The 20,846-nt window shown below is 36.7% G+C and overlaps 1 protein-coding gene across 2 annotated transcripts in view; it reads right to left on the reverse strand.

The window, feature by feature from the left end:
• Window positions 1–2,872: 2,872 nt before the first annotated feature.
• The window catches only part of LRPPRC (leucine rich pentatricopeptide repeat containing), a 112,765-nt gene continuing 94,791 nt past the window's right edge, over window positions 2,873–20,846 (reverse strand). For both annotated transcript variants that reach the window (XM_021001242.2, XM_021001243.1), the window contains exons 31-38: window positions 18,470–18,558; window positions 14,843–15,047; window positions 12,978–13,117; window positions 12,776–12,891; window positions 10,219–10,293; window positions 7,792–7,876; window positions 4,357–4,499; window positions 2,873–3,113 (exon numbers count right to left, since the gene is read on the reverse strand). In XM_021001242.2, coding sequence (XP_020856901.1) covers window positions 3,054–3,113; window positions 4,357–4,499; window positions 7,792–7,876; window positions 10,219–10,293; window positions 12,776–12,891; window positions 12,978–13,117; window positions 14,843–15,047; window positions 18,470–18,558 — 913 coding nt within the window. In that variant the 3' untranslated portion in view covers window positions 2,873–3,053. The remainder of the gene's footprint in view (window positions 3,114–4,356; window positions 4,500–7,791; window positions 7,877–10,218; window positions 10,294–12,775; window positions 12,892–12,977; window positions 13,118–14,842; window positions 15,048–18,469; window positions 18,559–20,846) is intronic.

Consider the following 20,846-nt stretch of genomic DNA (forward strand, 5'->3'; position numbering starts at 1 on the left):
TCAGGGGGCACATTCTGACCTGGCATAAATTATAATCTGGTCTCCAGTCCTACTCACTTTTACAATAGAAGCTAGGCTTTGAAAAATTCCAGGAAAAAAACTTTTCCTTTTGGACTGCAAACCAACTGTTGGGGTCTTTGTTTTGGACACTGATATAAATGGTATTCTGAACTCACCCATCTCTACCCAAAGATGGGTTAGCATCCAATGGTGTAACGTTCATAAATACGATCAGTGCATTGAGGGTGCTTTTAAAGTATAAATGTCTACTTTATTCTTCCTGATATACAGGATTGTTGTATATGATAGCTAAGAACCTCCTAATTTTAACTAAATCATAAGATTCAGTAAGCTCATCTTCTCCATCTAAATATAACTTGGGGGATTTTTGTTTCCTCCTCTCAGACCTGAATGCTCTGAAAGCATTTTGATGTCTTTAAAATAATTTCCCTCTTTGCATCAAAATCACCAGAAAAGGAACAACACAGTAGACCTCAGTCCTGTAGTGACTGGTCTTAAGCTCAGATTCTTTTGTTGAGGGTTATGTTAATACATAAATGGGCTCTTAGCAAATACTTCCCCCATAACGGGTAAAACAAAAATAAAGTTACTCCTTGGTTTTTGATATGCACTATTTACTCACAATATTAACAGGGGGAAATTCTCCTTAAGCTCCAATACAAGAATCCACAATTACTTTGAAAGCACTCTCCTAACCCAAAGCTTATCCTGACACAATGCTGTTCTACATGAATATTTTTGCCTTTTCCTAAAACTTAGCTCAGAAAATTCACTTTGAAATGTACTTTGTGAAGATATTTTACATTTTTCTGGAATCTTAAATTTAAATTTATTCTAGCTTAGCTACTAGCATGCAATTGGAGAATTTATGGGAACTTAATACCTCTATGACACAAAGTACTATAATTAACCCCCTCCCCCTCAAAAAAGCCCAAACCACAACTGACTTTTCAGGGGAAACTATACAATAGTGTCATTACGTTGCTACAAAACTGAAAGGACTGGACACTCAGGGGATATGCATGAATCATACCATTGCCAGGCACTCCCTCTGGGGTCCAGCCCATCCCACAATTCTCTATGATTACATCTCTCCAAAGAGCACAGTCAAATAACAACTGTTGTCCAAATGGGTGAACGTTGGCTGATCCTACCTTAGGAAATCAGGCCCTAGCCTCAGAGGAATGCAAAGCCCCTCTTCTCCCCTTCAATCTGTAGGTACCAAGTTTACCTAATGCACAATGAAAAGCCTGAAAAACATTTCTTTTCTCCCCCATCACAAATCTGAATTCTTGGGATAACCAGATGAAACAAAAACAGAGGTCAATTACTAAACCCATGGGGAAAAAGAATTAAAATGACAAGAATCTCCCCAAAAGAGAAATCACTAAAAGGAGTAAGCTAAGAGAAAAAACATTCTCAACTTTTTTGCAATTAACTTCCTACAATATAGACGATGAATTGTTTTTATTCTATTATTGGTCAAGGGATCAAACTCAGGAAAGACTTTTAACATTAAAATCCAACCAATACATAAACAGTGATTTCTTCCTCTACGTGGAAATACGTGAAAAGTGGGTACTGGTCAGTCATAAAGAGTGACTACAAAACAGGGAGACTGCCTGGCGTGATGGTGGAGAGCTGGGACTGCCCGGGGAACCTCTGCATGGGGGGAAAGGAGGCTTTGTTCTGCCATGACCTTCCGGGCCTCAGCTTCCTCATCTGGAAAAGAAAGCTATTAATGCCTGTAGGCACACCAAACACTAGTGTGTCCTGTGGATCAAAGAAAGTCTTAGAGGACTGTAGGTTTGCAGCTGGTTTTGAGGTCTGTGTGAACCCATAAGGTATCATTATGATTATTTTCATGTGTGGCTCATGCAACCAAACTTTTTACTTCAGTCCCAAAGGGAAACAAAGAACAATTATGAGAGATCTATATTGTTCTGGAATAAAAGCCAGGACACCCAAACAAACAAAGAACACAGACATCATCTACAAATCATCTAGTCAAATACTATCTTTTGTGAATGAGGCATCATCTGGCAGCACAGAGGATAGAAGGCTTGGCCTGCAGTTAGCAAGACTCAGTTCAAATCCATCCTCCAACACTTGCTAGATGTGTGATCCTGGACAAGTCACTTAACTGATCTGCCTTAGTTTCCTCAGCTGTAAAATGGAGATAATAGCACCTATACCTTGCAGGGTTGTTATAAGGAGCAAAGGAAATAATATTTTTAAAGCCTCTAGCACTCAAAAGGGACTAAATAAATCTTTATTCCCCTTCCCTTCCTTTTCCTTCCTTAAGATATTCCTTCTTAAGAAAATAGGTGCCATAAGAAATGTCAAAATACAGATTCACAGCAAACTGGGAAAACGTATAGGAACTACAAAATGAGCAGAACTGGTAACAACAGAAATGATGACAATCATATTACAGAACAAAACAACTTTAAAAGACTTTAGAAACTGATCAACCCCAATGAGTTTAGAAGATGAAAGAAACCTCGTCTCCTTCCAGAGAAGGGATGATCTCAAGATGCAATGAGATGTGCTTTTCCGGCTATGGCCAATGTGGAAATCTGTTCTGCTGAACTATGCATGTTTATGATGAAAGTGTTTATTTTGCTTTATTATATATTTATTTTTTGTCAATTGAGGGTGATGGGGGCATGGTAGAAAGGACTGATTATTTAAAGGAATTCATGTTTTCGTGAAATGTAGGTTGAAAGCAAGGTCGGAGTTGTTAATAGTCAAATTTCTGAAGACTAAAGATCTTTCAGTTTTAGAGAAGCTTCAGAGAAAATGCTGCAATAACCATTCGTTGAAACCAACAGTTAATAAAGAAAAAGAATGGAGTTAAACATGTTGAATTTATTATTAATACAATTGACACATGTTGAACCCATGCTAGATTCAGTAAATAAAAGTACATTCACAAAATTAGTTTCCCATTTTTTTCCCTGACAAACATTTTAAAACAATGTTTCTGTGACAGAATTAATAAAAGCTCAGCAATGTGTAATCCCACCACCTCATGAAGGAGCTTGTATCTCTTCTTTCTTCAACTGCTCTATGTAGAATTTGAAGCTTTCCTGTTAAGCAAAGGGGGAAAATGAAAAGATCACAAAATCCCAAAGGGGATGAACAGCTAAATTTTAAAACCAAGCCTGATAACTGGCAATTCAGTCGTTAAGACCCTCGGGGCCATGAGTTACCACCAACTTTGAAGTTTCATTATTATCTTACTATGTTCAGTTGTTCTTTCACTGTCCAAGCCTGATCAGCACAATTATTAAGTCTGAATCATAAGGGTAATTCTGATAATTGAGGGGATTCCTGCCCCCCAATAAGGGCAGCCCGGCCAGGGAAGGGAGGCACCCATGTACCAGGGTACCACCATTCCCACCTCATCCGGGTGGTGCCAGGATTAGGTGGTAAGTAGGTAGGCAGGTATTTGAGAAAGAGAAAGGAGAAGAAAGGGTAATCTGTGTGTGTGTGTGTGTGTGTGTGTGTGTGTGTGTGTGTGTGTGTGTGTGCGCGCGCGCATAGCAATACAAGGATACTAATCTTATTTAGTATGTTTTTAATTTTACTCCTCAAATGATATGAGGTACTTGCACATATAACATTTTGTGTGTGTTCATACACACACTCTCTCTCTTGGGGGGAGCGAGCGAGTGAGCAAGCTAGTGAGCTAAGAGTACCTAGGTATAGAAAATACTGGAAAACCTCCCTGAAATTCAATCTGTTCTGGTCAACAGAGAAGGGGAAAAGGGAGCAGATTTTTGGTCACTGATCCCTTGGCCAACTGAAGCTCTCACTACCTCTTTCCCAACTCTAAGCTTTCGCTAACAGAGAGGGTGCCCTGTCAACTGGGGCTGTATGGAGGGAATCAGGAAGGTATCCTTCCACTGTGAAAGTGATGTTCACCCTCAGACTTAGGCCCAAGAAGAAGAGATGCTTAAGTCTGTTCTAACATTCCCTCCACCTAGGGAAATTGCTCTCATTAAAAAAATTTCAAACAATTCATATTTACAATCAAACAAGTAATTACCAACAACATAACCTATGATAAACTAACACCTACAGATGCATAACTGATAAAAATCTCGTATTTTAAACACAATAAGCCCCAGAAGGTTTTCTTCTCCCACAAGTCAAATCCAATGCAAGATTATACAGTGCCTGTAACACTCAATATCTTAAATACCAGTTCCACTGAGAGCTCTTCACAGAGATCTAATCCTTATGTAATTAAGTATTTGATTTTTTTTTATTAATACAGTACATTTATAAATCTGTAGAGGTATTTTTCCTTAATTAGGAAATACTCACAGGGGGTTCAGTGAAAGGGACAGGCTCACCAGCATTCTTCAACAAAGCAGCATAATGTTTTAGAAATATGTTGTCCATTTTTATATTCTTCGCTTTCATTTCTTCATATAGGGCTCTTGCAGAAGCTACATCTCCATCCAATCCTGAAGAAAAAAAAAATTATCAATAGGAAACTTGAAGTGCTTAAAAAATGACTAATGAAAATCTTCACAAATAAATGAATAGATGCTTAACATTTTTCAAAAGATTTTGAATCAAAACTACCACTTAACACAAACACACAACATACTACCCATTTCATTTAGAACAGGTCAGTCTCATGAAGAAATTAAAACAAATATACTACACCTGAAGGTCTTTTGTATGATAATAATAATAACAACAGTCTTACATGCATGGAACATGAGAGAAAGGCTCTCATGGAAAGGAAAAGAGGACAGAGAGAGGTCCTGGCTATTCAGGAACTTTCCACTCTGTGAGCTGTCATATCTGTGCCTCTTTACTTTACCAGGTTTCTCTCGTTAGAATGTAAGTGCTTTGAAGGCAGGGGCTGTCTCTGCCTTTTCTCTTCAGTGTAGTGCTTGGCCCTACTTACTAAATGCTTATTGACCGACTGAAACTCAGTGGTCCTTGGCAACCTCTCTGTGCCCCAGAGGACTAGCACAGTGGCTTTTCTGCACTGATCAGGGAAATGTTCTCACTGGGAATACCATCCACAAAAGCCCTAGCTGGTTCTCACTGCCACATTCCCTTTCTCATAAAGAGTATACAGATGTTTACTTTTAAATAAAGGCTATTAATAAGGGATATAAAAAAGTTTATTAAATCTCTATAATGAGCCACTACAAACACTTGTGGTGTATTATATTTTCACAGAATCACAGATCTAGCCCTAGAGAGGACCTCCATGGCTGGCTAGGCCAATTCCAATATTTTATAATAAGATAAGGAAATTATCAAAGGGAGACCTCTTTTCTTGAACATGCTTCTATTTCTTTTTTCCTTCCCCAAGCATCATGTGCAGTAGGAAAAGCAATTTGGGATCCATTTGTGCACATACAGTAGAAATGTGAAACTAAAATTTCTTAGGTTAGGCTTCTAAGGAATTTGGAAATATCCATTCAAAAACCAAGTGGGCCACAGAAAAGCCATTCCAGCAGGAAGATGGATCAAAGACCAATGCTACACCCAAACTACAATGTATTGTTCCTCCATACAATGTACATGCTTTTAAGCATGGCTGTATATGTGCTTGGTCAAGGATGGGAGCCTGAACAAGAGAAACACCAAGACTAAACAGTTCCTAGAAACCCAACTCTTAATTTTTTTTAGTTCATTATTGAACCCTCCTCATCCTAAAAGTGATAAATGAACAGTGTGCTTAAATATAACCCCTCGCCCCAAACAAACACACAAACAAACAAGAACAACGAAACACAGAATTATGACTTACAAGCTGTTGTTTAAATAGTCAGAGAGAAACAACACAGATCCCTTATGTGTCTGCAGCCTGGCCATGAAGGCCAGATCTGTAACCTAGTACCCAAGTAGGAAGTGGCTCCAATTTCAAGTTCTCTACAAGGATAGACTCTGTTTTGCTTTGTCTTCATCTGCCTCTATTCACTGCAAAGATGCCTTCTGCTACACAGGCACGTAACTCATCTCCCTCCCCACAGAACTCCAGGCTCTTTGGGAAGTAAGAGAGGGCAAATCTTGGATCATCTGGAATAACCCCTCAACCTTCCACAAACCAGACCCCAGCCATTCCCCTTCAAAGTTCAAACACTGCTTTCCCTGACTACGTTAGCCTTCACCGGTCTCCTGATCCCCTGGGTTTGTACAATGCTACAATACAGACCAAACAATTTGGGAACTTATCCTTCACCGCACTGTTTGATATTTCTCATGTATTAGTCTTCCTCACTTATAAGATCCGCATAGATGTGGGCCATGTCTGATACTCATCTTGGCTCTCCACGAGTACACAGTAAAGACAGGCATTAAATCTTGTCTATCACTTACTAGCTGTGTGGCTTCTCTAGGGCCTCAGGTTTCTTTTCATCTGCAAAATGAGGGTATCCAACTAGAGCAGGGGTAGGAAACCTATGGCCTTCTAGATCCTTGGGTGTGGCCTTTTGACTGAACAAGTTTTACAAAACAAATCTTTTTATTAAGACGATTTATTCCATGAAGTTTAGATTCATTCAAAGGACTACACTTGAGAACCTAGAGGGCCACATGTGGCCTTGAGGCTGCAGTTCCTCACCCCCTGGACTAGAGATTCCATTTGGTCTCTTCCACCTCAAAATCTAGGATCATAATTGTTTCCTATCTTATACTGAAACATAAGGCTACAAACACACTGTACAAACACTGAAGGTGAATGACTCTGGAATCATCCATTCTGAAGCATTCATGACAATGATCTCCTTCTTCAAACACAAAAAACCCAAGAGCTGGCTTTACAACCTCCTTACCATGTCTGCTGTTTCCTCTCTTTCCTCATAAAAAATAACACAAATCACCCTTCACCTGGACTGCACCATTACAGGGGACCAACTATGTGATCAGAGGCTCCTACTAGCTCTAAATCTATCCTCCTATGGTCATGGACTTGGTTTAGAAGCAGAAAGTATAGTACCTTCTCTCTATGACATTAAAACATTTGGATGAAATGTAAAAAAAGTAACACCGACAAGCCAGCCATTCATTCCTTGTCACTAGTGCATGAGAATGTGCTCCTTGGCACAAGGATGCCTCCTTGATGCCTGGAATCCCTGACGTTTGTTAGCAGCCCCAGCAGGAAATGTATTTTCAGAGGCATGCACTAGGCAGAACAAAAAAACCAAAAAAAGCAACAACCACTTAGATATACGACACTGAGATTGCATTTAATCTTCTGGTTTTTGAAGTGTATACAGTAATTTCTTATTTATGGAGAACAATCAAGCAGGAGAGCGTATCTGTACCAAACCAAGCTCTGAAGGGAGATGCAGACACGTCCCATCAGCTAGACTAGCTTTCCTTCCGCACCAGGAAGGATGATACAGGAATTCTGAGTTTTAGAACAGCATTAATGGTGAGTGGCATTCATTAATTGAAAGGCAGCTCTTATTTCATAGTGGACGAGCAAGGCAAGTGAGAAGCAGAATAATGGGCTATTTGGCATGGCAGCAATATGCTTTGATTCAAGTTGTCCCATTTCATGCCACATTCTACTCTGAAGGATCCTGAGGAAGATGGGATTGGCACTGGGTACCAAGAAGAAAACTGGGCTCAGCAAAAGCCTTGGAGCCAAGGTGGTCTTCTTCTAGGGATTACACAACTTCTAAATACTGGAAACAGACCCCAAATCACAAAATAAAACTGGAAAACCAAAAAATGAATATATATAACAAACACCTTATATACCCCATGTGAATTGCAGTACATTACCATAGCTTCTCATGAGGAAACCATATACTTCAAGACATGCAGTTAACTCAGGAATCACTTCTAATAAAGACTTGAGAATAGGTGACTAGAAAATCAAAATACATAACAAATCTATTACCACAAATTCAAAATAAAGAATCATAAAATTAAAAAATAAAAATCATAAAACACTGACATCTGCCCATTATTTCAGAAAGTCTTTCTGGTAATAAATACAATGGAATAGACAACTCAACTGGAAGGCTACTTCCTCTTTTCTATTTTAGTATTACAAGCAGATTCAATCATGAAGGAAGGAAAAAAAAGGAACTATCATTAAAAAAAAACTCAATGCTAACTATGCTAATTCAGCTACATTTACATATATACTAGATTTCATTATTTTCCAAACATTAAAACTGTTTAAATTCAGTTTAAGTTCAGTTTTTAAAAGTGAGTGCAGTGTGCTGTGTGGAAAAGGTGAAGGATATGGATCTAAATCCTGCCCTTATTTATGTGGGATCTACCTGTATGACCTTGGACAAGTCACTTAGACTCACTAAGCCTTGGATTACATGTCTGCAAAGTGAGACATGCTGAACACTTAAGGTGGTGACACTACAGCAGAGTCAGGAGACCCAGATACATTGTTGAGTTTTTGAAGAGTTCTTCAAAAGTTCAAGGTCTGACGTGCTTTCATACACGAGACAGGTGAATTTGGTTTATCAACCAACACTGGGCTAGATTATATAACATCTAGTGTCATTCTAGTTCTAAATCTCTGCTCCTATTGGAATTTGGTTAAACAGTTACAGAGCAGGAAGGGCAATGCCTAAAACATTTAGATGAAATGTGAACTCAGTTATATATCTACATCTATCTATCTATCTATCTATCTATCTATTTCACTGTTTTTCATTTTATTTTTAGATTGTACTATTTTACAAATGTCCTGCCAAGTTTTAGTAGGTAACCAAAAAATACTTCCAAGCATCTATCCCAATGTGGTTGAGCAAATAATAGTAGCTATGTGCTTTTTAAAGTTTTGTGCCCTTTCCCCATCTCTACAACGGACAACAATAATGGCTTAAAGATGCACGTACTCAATCACAGCAGAAAATGTGTACAGGCCACTTAAAGCAATTTCCTTTATTTGGCCCAGGTAGCCCTTTCTGGCCCAGGCCCTCTCCATGGTTTCCTATATCTCCATGCTACTCCCGGGGGGGGGGGGAGAGAACTGTTTTCAGAGGATGTATTAAGTCACTATATATCTTCTGTCTCATCTCTTACTAACAGGACAGTAGGGGTTTTTCAAAATAGCACGATGGAGGGATACTGTGAGTAGTACAATGGATACATGTGTCTTAAATTTATTATATTTTAAACTCAATTTGGTCATTTTCCTAAGAAAGAAATAACAACGATGATCAAAGTCCCATACAGTTTACATTTTCACACATATGCCACAAGCTTTCAAATGCTTCTTTTAGGATAATGAGAGGAACTTGCCTTGTGGCAATATGAAGGACATTTTTTTCTTTACCACATAAACAAAATGTTATTATTGTCAAGTCAGGCTGAAATCATACAATGTACTCAATCCAAGTATGAGCAGACAATGGTTTTCAATGCTCATTGTATAGTAACAAGACTGTAGGCGCTAGGTCTTCAGGGTGTTTGAAGTTTTTACAGTCACCTATGGCTAAGTTGGGATCACAACGACGTGTAACCAAATTAAACTGATGGCTTCCTAGCATCATAGATCTATCGGGAGAAAAGACGTTCAGGATCCTAACCCAACTTCTCACTTCACAGCTAAGGAAACTGAAGCCCATGGAGGTTAAGAGATTTGCCCAAAATTACAAAGGTAGCCACTGTTAAGTTGGCATTTGAACACAGGTGCTTTGACCATAATTGGTAACACCAAATAGTCATAATTCACTATTTTTACCCTTCTTAGCTCCTGTCAATAGCTTCACCACAGTGATGACAACATAAATGGTACATTTTCATCGGCTATTTCTTAGAGCTCAATCTATAGCCATAAAAGCAAAAAACTCAATGGGCAGAATTGCACTACGCTGCTAATACAACTACAGAGATGGACTCAAAGGAATACCCTAGAAAATAAAAGGGTACTAAAGAACAGTTTCTATTAAATGGGAAAAAAAAAGAAAGAAAAATTTTCATGAGCTTGAAAAAAACACGTTCCTTTTCTCTCCTCCCAAGATATTAGGGATCTTCTCATTGCGTTTCCTATTTCATAGACTTTCTTAATGTCAATCAGAAATTTTAATTTTATAGAAAGACATTTTAGAACAAAAGTACTTTTAGGAAAGGCCCTTGCATCTATAACAGACAAGCAATAATTTACAACTCGACATATCCAAACTTGATTTTAACAATCACAATAAAGCTATAGAGGTGGTAACCTGTAAAGCATATTACCTGTCCTTGGATCTTAGAATTCTTAAGAAAAAATCCCAAAAGGATTGGAGTTTGTTCAGCTATTGCACCACACCTCTTAAAAAGGGAAGAGAAAAATTAAAACAGGATTCAGTAAGGGCAGGTTCTTCATCAACAAGCAGACTAAGGTGAATATCTCCAATTAAGAAAGTTCAAAATAATACAGAAATATATTATTACTACCAGTAAGGCCTAATAGCTGATCATTTATTTTTTAAAAGAAAACAAGTACAACCCATGCCAAGGTTTTGTAAATGATGTCCTTGGCACTGCAAGTATAAAGTTTGTTTAAAAAGAACAGAAAAAAATTAAACTAATGCTTCAACATTCACAGAATAAGGTTTAAGGACTGGAAAGAAAGAGAAAAAAGAAACACTATTCCTCTCCAATTATACTGCCAAGCATTCACAAGTGAGCTAGGGATCATAAGGTTAATTATACATTTAATAAGGTGTCAGGGAGATAACTGCTCGTTTCTTTATAAAAATTAAAATGTACAAAGCAAGTTCTCTTTAAAGTATAATTACCTACACTTATGCATACAAAAGGACTGATTTCAATCTCTCTATTTTATAAAAGGCTTTCATTGCAACAGACAGCCAGTGCTTGAGAAAGAGACAAAAGTTAAACTCAAAAAAAAAAGTTTATGTGACAGACCAGATAAATCAAGTGTCTATCCCCTCTCTGAAGCTATAGTAAAATCAAATATGGCAAGAAAATATTTTAGTTTACACTCATCATAGATGTCATTCTCATAAGTTTTTAAAAGCACATTGCTTTTTACAAGCTTTACACTGTCAATGTGAAATGGGACAGTATAAAAAACAGTTTCGTGGGCATACAGAATATGTACAGTATAAGTGGCAGTTTTCAGCACAGTTGAATAAGGTATTCTTCCTTCCATGATCCGAGAATGACCTACGGTGGGCCATCCTCTGTCTGACAAAGTGGTAAAGGGTTCTGTAGAGAAGGTTTATCATCTGAAGTTTCATTCTACTCAAGGGGCAGACACCGTTAAAGGGTCCTGATGTAGGGTGGGCAATGCCTTGTGGGAACCATGCCCTCCCTGAGGCTGTTGTGAGCTCAGGCAGCACTTGGCAGAACTGGCAGTGATGCTGGGGATAGTCATCCTGGGGCACTTGAGACAAACAACAGTCCTTCAAGATTCAAGGGTTATAATAGGCTTACAGAAGGCCTGTGCAGCCCCATCTTCACAAAAGAATATTACCCCAAAACAGTTCAGAGATTAAATGAAAGCAGACGGATAGTTCATACAGGTTCAGCCTAACATGATGCTATCATCAGAGCCAACAACTATAAACGTGTCATATCACCTTATAATTTATGCAGGACTTGACATAAAATGTAATGATACTTTCACTTAAAGACACATTATTTATCAATTAACATGAAAAACATAAAATGAAAAAGATTCTAAGATTACTGATTTTAATAAAAAGAAATTCATTCTTAAAAAAAATCAGAAAAAGTTTCTCACTTAAGCACAGAAATGGGCCTGTTTGTTCTATTACAAAAGGCATACTGTTTATCATATCTAGAAATTGTCCCTTTCCTGCCTTCCTTCTGCTTAACAGCCAAATGGCCTTAAAGATCGCAAAAAAGCTCCAATGGGTGGGCAAGGGTTGCCTTCCTTTTTTCATACTTAAGACTCTTAGCAGCTGGCAAAAGCCTAAGTGAACAGAGTTGTATTTACTATGAGAAATTGGTAACAGGCCTCACTTTGACACAGGGAGTCTACACAAACACAGCAATCCCCGGCATCCCCGTGACTGTTTGACTGCCACCTGCTGGGAAGAGACTCCCCGTCTGTGCCTGTTTGTGTACACTGCCGGTGGCAGCTCTTATCACCCACAGTTCACTCTGCACTTGGTGCCGCTTTATATTTAGCGCTGTTAAAATGGCATGAATGCGGTTGTCTCATTCCCTGAAGATTGCTAATTTAACCGAGACTCTGGGCCACAGAGACCTGCATTTGTCATTTAATGTGTCTGTGACACACAAGTGAACAGAAAGCAAATTCAACTCTTAATAAAAACCTTGAATAAAGCGTCGAGAATGTTTGCGGATTCAAGTGAGAGGCTCTACATGAAAAGCAAACATTTCCTACTTTTTGTTTGCAAACTGTGTTGCTATAGCGATGCACAGTATTTAGAACATTAGTAAAATTAAGGTAAGAAATGTGATCTCGTGTTAAAGTATTTTTAACAAAACGAACAAAGGCCCCAAGGAACTGGTCTCACACAGGATTTCTGGAAAATGCTAGTGTTCCTTCCTTGTCTTGGGACATTTCTAAGTGCCTGAGAGCCAGCCTCTCTTCTCTCACGCAGTGAGGCCCCTTTTCACCTTCGCAGTGTAGGACTCCGGCTTCTCATCCAGGGCTGTGCTACCAGGGCACAGACAGCAACTGTTGTGCCCTAGCATCAGACCCCCCCCCCACAGGCTCTGCTCTCTATACACCCTCTTCATTTCCCCAGGACAAACTAAAAGCAGGACTGCCTCACCTCTGGTATGCTATTACCTGCAGCAGAGCTTTTGCATCATCCACCCTGCCTGAATATATGTACTCGAGAAACAGATCTGTGACGGGCCTGTAAATCGCAAACTGATTGGCCAGTCTCTCTGCCATGATACTCACTGAAACACAGGAAGGAAAAGTTTCCATCAGAATCATCAGAGAGTCATTTTTATAAGTTTAGCACGCCACAATGCAATTCACTTACACTTCTCAGTAGCCAGTTCCAACTTCTCTTCTAGCACTTTTCTGAACAAATAGGCAATGCTTGACTGCTGCTTATCAGCGCTCAGAGGCCCAGAAGTAAATAAAGGCTCAAGAAACTCGACTGCGGCATCTGGGTTGTTGCTGGTAAGGACAAGTTTTGCTGACTTAGTTGGTAACATCATACAAACAATGAAAAGAGGACATAAAAACCACATTGCTATTACATCATGGACAGTAAAAAAGGATAGAAACACGGTACATTTTCTTGGTTGCTGAGTGGATGAATAAACAGTGATAAACTAGACTTCTTCTGAAAACATACTCTGACCTCTATCACATATAAGGAAGCAAACGTGATGGATGTCTTTATAAAACGCTGTCTTGGATGCAGAAATGGCAATGTGAATAGAAATACTCAAGTAAACAATTAAGATTTAACTCAAAATAGTTTCATAAATAATAACCTTTAATTTTTCATCTCTTTGGAAGGTTTAACTATCATATCCAAAATACTGTAAACTATAAGGGGGTATGCTACAATATGAAAATAATTCACAATGGTTTTAAGACCCTCAACACACTAAGAACTGCATGTTCAGAAGTCAATAAAGGTTTGACTCTAAATGCCACCTGGTATAATCAAAATGCTAAGAATATTTTCCCTTTATATGTAAGAAAAATGAATTATTGCAAAAACATTTTTTAAAAATTTAGTGGCTTAAAATTCAGTTAGGTCAATATACATTTTGGCACAAAGGATTTAAAAAAATGAAAATTAATGTTAAATTGCATAAATATTTAACAAATTATGGCAAGGTAAAAGGAAAAAGTCACTTGTCTAATATTCTATTTATAAAAGAAATCTTTAGTAATACTGCTGAATTTAAAAGCATTTTATAGCATTAACATACCACAAACAGTAATTAACCACAAGGTATCTCAGGGTTAAATAGTTACCAGAACATCCACATTTCTTATTAACTTACATTTTAAAATGAATATGAAACCACAGTCTAGGTAATATTTAAATTGGCCTGCACAGGGACTACTGAAACTCATCTTATTTTTCCTTTGGACCTATCACAACGAGTTATGCATCCTCTCTTAAGTGACTTAATAATATGAGATTATATGAGAAGTATTAAAGTGTTGCGTTTTGGAGCCTGAAAGAAAAATATTTTCAGACTCTCCAGTAAAGAGCAGGAAAAAACATACCAGTTTACAATACATGTGTGAGTGTAAGAATTTGTGCGTGTCTGATTATACACAGGCCCATAATTATTTTTATGATACAAATCATATTGTGATACCGTATCATATGAAAACTAGATATGGTACTAGAGGTAAATTAACATTATTTAAAAGCTATCATACCCTAATTTTAATAACTGCCCTAAATTTTATCATTTAATTCTAAAATGAAAGATAATTTTTTAAAAACATGTAAATTAAGTATTCTTGCTGTGATTTATGAAAATTCAAGTACTTATTGAATTCTCAGAGTAACTTGAAGAGCTATTTGACACAGCAAAGAACTGTGCAGCCAAATTACTCAATTTTAGAACAAAATGTTTCAATGAATAAAATAGCTGGATATGCTTAACATATGCATGAATGAGGGCCTAGGAAGTATGTTCCTCAAATACAAATGGTTGTCATTGTTTATAGTGGAAGTAAAAATAAGAAAAGTACATCAAACCTCAATTCATCACTGCTTACAAGGCATCAATATCTCATGTAACTTACAGGGTTGCTAGACCCAATTAATAATAAAAGGATGAAACTTAAAAGAAAAGTTATAGTGATAACAGTAATTTCCTTCACCAATTTCCAATAAAAGATTAATTGATATTTGAAAATACTTACTTTTTTATTTCTGCAAAGGCATTATTATTGATAAAAACCATGCGTGAAAGACCAATTGAATCTTGAAGGTCATCTACCATGTTTTTGATTACTTGTATATTTTCTTTATCACCCTTTGAAGCAAAAGCCTGAACAAGGCGAGTAACTGAGACTGAAGAAGGTACCTGATGAGAATCTAAGGCTGTCTTTAATGTAGTCAAAGCATCTAAGACAGAAAAGAAACGGAAAAAAAAGCAGAGGACAATTCATTAACTCAGTGTTTTCAAGCATTCTGCCTTACTTTTAAAATATTTTTTAAAAAATTGTAAACAACTATGGATTTCTGAAAGCTTGCCTATACTGTGAAAACTTTTTGTAAAGCTTTAAAAAAACATGGAGATTTACTGGGACAAAGTATGCATTACTGACAAGGGGAAATATAAGCTAGTTTTCGTCCCTCTAAATTTTTAACTCCAAATGGTTAGATAAGATAAAATTCTAATGCAAAGGTTAAAAGTATGAATTAAATTCCAAGTTTTTTGTCCAAGAGAGAAACATAAGTAATATAGAAAACCCAACAATACAATAAACCTTCATTGAGTGCCTATTCTGTACCATACTGCCACAAATGTGAAAATTCCCAAAGCCCCTATGAAATCACAGGTTTCAGGGCCAGAAGGGCCCTTGAATATCACTTAATTTTACCCCCTCACATTAGGGAAACAGGCCCTGAGAGTTATGTATAAGCTACTCCAGGGCAAAGTTTAATTGTTCAGTGCAGAGTCAGTATTTGAACGTAGGACTTTTGACTCCACATGCAAATTCTTCCAATCCCACTATTTTCCCATAAACTCTAATTCCATTAAGTTATTAAAGACAGGATTATTATAAACTTCTAATAACAATTTTTATTAAACTTCATTAACTGTGATACTATCAGTATTAATGATAACAGCAGGAACCAAAGGAACACATTGAAACTTCTGTAAATTATGCAGATTTCCACGTTGAGAAACATAGCAAGAAAGATGTATTCAATCCTTATACCTATGTCTACTAGTTAATAAAAAACTTTTTACTTAGAAAAGAACAAAATTATAGAAAACTAAAGTGAACAAATTAGACTAAAATCTTTTCCTTTGCTTTCATTGTAACTTTGTAAGCAGTAGCGTCATTTTTGTGGAATATCCTATGCAACTTTATCAAAGAGAACACTAAGCCATAAGGAATCTAGGAATAGGCTCCATCACTCTGAGTATATCACTGCCCACTATTAAATCCAACAAATAAGTAAAATACTTTTTCCTCATTGAAATTACAATTTTCAGTTGGAGTTTTACTTATTGTCCCAAAAATTCATAAAACATGAAGCCATACTCTGAGCAATGGTGAGCCTTGAGTGAACTTGGAAGTAGCAATTTACACTGATTTCATCAACTTTCGGAAAAATGTTTCTCAAAGGCACCTTTCCCAGCAAACTCTCATATTAATCAAGGAAAGTACTTGGTTAAAATAAAATTGGTATTTCAAGGGGCACTAAATTATTATCAGGCATTAAAAAATTTCTCTAACTAGAGGATCAAATTGGCTCATCAAATCAGTTATAAGGGCCTTTACTGAAGAAGACAAAAGTGTTTTCATTTCTTTCAGCGGCTGGGGTATGGGGACATGGAAGGGTTAAAGAAGAGCTGACTTAGGGAGATCCAAAAGGGTGCTGATAGCCAACAGCAGTAAATCATATGGCCTGTGGAAGCAGGGGCTGCCAATGAGTGTAGGGGTAATGCAGCAAGGGGGGAGAAGGACGGCTGCCTAATTTGAGCCAGCTTTATTTTATGTCACTGTTTCTTTAGATCCACATCTACTTCATGAGTAATGATATAATCTAAAAATAGAACAAAAAGAAAGTATGTATCTAGCACCAATTATCAGCTCAGCCCTGTGCCATAATATTAGCCAGAGGTAAAAAGAGGAGCAAAATGAAGCATAAAAAAGTACAGGAGTGAAAGACATGGTCCTGACCTCAAGGAGCTTATAGTTGATAGCAAGGGAGAAGACAATGATCCATGATACAATGTCAAATATAAGACAGCGTATAATTAATGGCTAACCATATACTAATTATAAAGCCAGGAGGCAGCTAAAACAATTTATCCATGTTCAGATTCTGTATAAAAACTTTCCTAAAGCTCAAGTATTCTAGTTTTTCGTTTTCATGCCAAAAGAAGTAGCCATCTGGTGTGTACCAAAAATGAACTTGCCTACACAGTCTCATTTTGATTTTTTGATGCTTTTGAAATATTTAACATTCTATGTAAATTATCAGCTTTACATAAAGTTTACTCTGTTCATGTCCTCTACCTCATATACTTCTAAAAATAAAAATTTGTAATTGTAACTATCTTCCCAACACCATTTAATATACAATATTCCTTACTAATGACATGCAAAAAGATGAAAGCCAGCCTGGACTGCGCTAAGGAAGGATTAAGGCTGGAACTGGGGAAAACGACTTTAAGGGCATCAATGATAGGATGGTAACATTGAACCACTTAAAAAATTAATCTCTAAACAAATTTGGACTTAACTAAAAGTACAAATGAAATTCAAGAGCCTCTTTATATAAAAATAGAAATGAAGTCATGAATAGCTAATATACTACATTCTCCCTTTGAGCACTACAGTTGGACTGCATGTGCATTTCACACAGGAGTCTGAAGTCACTGTGTAAAAATTCATAGGTAAAGTATTTTAATACTACTAAAGAAAAATACAAGAATGCAATAAAACAGTTAACGGGAGCTTTTTCATCTAACCTTGGAGATCTCTAACCTAAATAAGTAATCACAGCTTTGTCAAATTGCAAACACTGTGGCTGGGAGGAAGAAAAAGGGATACCATTAAGAGATACTTGTCTTGAAGAACATAGCCCCTTGCAAAAAGCCTAATTAGTTTTAAACAAAACTACACTGCAAAAACAGAAAATAGCAGTACCATAAAAAAAGACACCATCTTGATTCAATACAAGTTCAATAACCCAACCACCATTTCCAAGATCCCTTAATAAAACTGATTTTAAAATCCTAAACCCTGCGACAAGCACTCTACATTACTGTTGGTGTTGTGAACTATTAAAAAAGTATTAGATTAAGTTTTTTAAATCAATATTATAATCATTTAGTGCACAATCATGCACATTTAACACTCAATTTAACTCATTTGATATCTCACACAATCAACACAATACGCAAGAAACAAGTGCTAAGAATTGTTTCAGATGCTCTAAAGTATGTTAATTTCCAAAGCAAAATGACTTGTGCTGTGAATTTTAACGTGCTTGAAAGCCTGTACTTTCTCTCGTTCTGGAGTACAAATTTTGCATGTCTGAAGAGCTGTGATTCATCTTAAGAAAACCCATCTAGTGTTAAATGGAATGGAAACTGGACTAAGTGGTCAAATGACAAGTACATTCATATTCAAGCTGTATTATAAATGCATGTACAGTAATTTACGTCTCTCAGCTACCACAAAAGGCTCTTGATAAGCAGGTAATTTGCTAAATGGACTCCTTTATCCAAGTATTCGAAGGGCGTTACAAGAAAAATCTGCAGAGGCATTAATGTGACGTAAAGGTCAAGCATTGTGACATACCTTTCAAATAATCCCGCCTAACTTGCGTTATGATGAGGAGGCTGTTGGCAGCATCGTTCAGTGTGAAGCCCTTGATGTGGGTCTGAGCACTAAAAGAAGCAGACATTTAGAAAGGAATTACTGACATGCTTCTGATACGATAATAAATGGTTGAGCACCAAGGTGAAATTATAAAAACTACTGTTCGTATGTTAAAAATATTGCCGCAAAATATCGACCTGGAGACAGCTTTTGTGTTATCCTGTCAATGGTTATAGAAGGATAATTTTTTTTTGCATTCTGACAGATGACAAAGTTGGAAATGAGCAACAAAAGAAACAAGTACAAGATTTTTTTTAAACAATCGGTTCAGATTCTTGAATGCTGACATATTAGATGACTAAAATAACTGCATGCCCTGCATTGTTCCGCTGTATCCTAAGCTGGATACTTTTTCCTCTTTTTATTTTACGTTCACCATAATTATAAAATATAAAACTATTCTTTCTGCAATAAAACTGAAACATTTATTTTCAGCACTGTATATTTTAAATATAAACTAAAGCATATTATGAACTAACACCATATCATTTGGTTGATTAAATTTTCAAATTTCTGTCATGTAGATGCATACAATTTTTAAGCTGAATATGCTGTAGTACTAATGCCTCTGCCACATCAAAATGGAAAAGACATATCAATTTTGTGTTATGCTTAAGGTAAAAAACTTTTCTAGCTCAAGAGCAAAGAAATATTTGATCACTAAAATCTACTTGCTTTTAAAAATACACTAATTTTATGCTTTTAGTATACTATTTCTAATGAAATTCAGGCAGCCTTAATACTCAGGGATAACTTTACAAGGTTCATTTTCAGATTAAAAAATCTCCACAGGCAAAAAAAAAAAGCGCAAAAGCAATTGTTGCCATTTGCCATATCAAAAATCAAGATAAAAACTCAATGATGGATGTTCTTGTGACAAACAACTGAGCAGCCTATGAACTTGAATTTCTAAGCCTGAGCGGATTGTAGGGAAAGCAAGGTCATTGCTAAATTATTCTCATCAATCCCAAGAAAATCCTCCAAAGACACCACAACAAGACTATCCTCTCAGTCACTTTCAGCCTCTGAGGTTCCCCAATGCAGTCAATGAATGCAGGATTTTCTTACTCCCCCAACCAATCCTCTTAATCTCTCCCAAAGCACGCATTGCTCAGTTTGACTTTTTTCCCTTTGTCCCATCTGTCAAAGCCTTTAAGTCAAGTCAACAACTCGAGCATGGGTCCATAAATTGCATATAGTAAAGGATTTACTTTCTCCAATCTTTATTGTGATTAAATAAACATTAGTCACCACTATAAAAGCTTTTTTATCATTCCAATACTAAAAACTTCTTACTCTGTGTACAGTATCCTTACCTACAAGGAAGATTATAAAGAACCAGAGATTTGCTTTAGATATCATTGAGGTACAAGTTCTTTCTAGTCTCATAAATTAAGATAGTAATTTATTAAGATAGTAAATTTCTTTAACCCTTCTAGCTCCCCACTCCCATTTTTTCCCCAGACTCTCAAAGCTGAGGCTTTGGCACAAAATTCATAGTATGGATAACATACAATGGTCTTTGAGGCATTACACTGGTTATATAGCCTAAAAAATAAAGGCCAAATAGCAGCATTTAAAGTATTTTAAAGTGGCAATGTAAAAAGGCATTCATATCAGGGTATATAAACTGTTGAAAATTATTTACTTATGATTCAAAATGTTGGTCTTTTGGAGGGAAATCTACATTACTGTTCATTTTCAGCAGTTAGACCAAAGAAATGATCATTCCTTAATATAAACTCATCTACAAAAATGATGAAAATAGAACCTATCCTGAGAAAGGAATATTTGGAATATTTTCTCATAACCCTACACGGAAAGACATAGCTAATGTTGAAGAGCATGTATTTCAAATGATGGAAATCTGCCTGTGGGCTATGCTTAGACAACATAATACAGTTAATGGAAGAATTTGTACTATTCTCAATAATGAATATTGGCCTTACCCCAAGGAATACTGGTCATTGCCAGGATGCAATGCAGCATTTCATCATCACCACAGATCTAGATCTGGAAAGGCTCTTAAGAGAGACCATCTAATCCAAGCCCCTTGTATATTTTGAACAAACAATGTGCTATAGGGTTACTTTTATTTTTTCAAACAATAACATGACTAAATATTAGGATTCCGTATATACTTGTTCACTAGAACATTTCCTACTGAGAAAATTTTTATTTTGGCCAAAGATAAGGTTTATTAAAACATCCGTCATACTGGCCAGAGTCTTAAGGAATCTAAGCATTTGTATCACTGATGTAAGCAGGCCAGATCTTAGGAATCTGAGCCCTTGGC

Source organism: Phascolarctos cinereus, unplaced genomic scaffold, assembly GCF_003287225.1.
Source record: "Phascolarctos cinereus isolate Bilbo 61053 unplaced genomic scaffold, phaCin_HiC Scaffold_2;HRSCAF=192, whole genome shotgun sequence".
In the NCBI taxonomy this organism is placed as follows: domain Eukaryota; kingdom Metazoa; phylum Chordata; class Mammalia; order Diprotodontia; family Phascolarctidae; genus Phascolarctos; species Phascolarctos cinereus.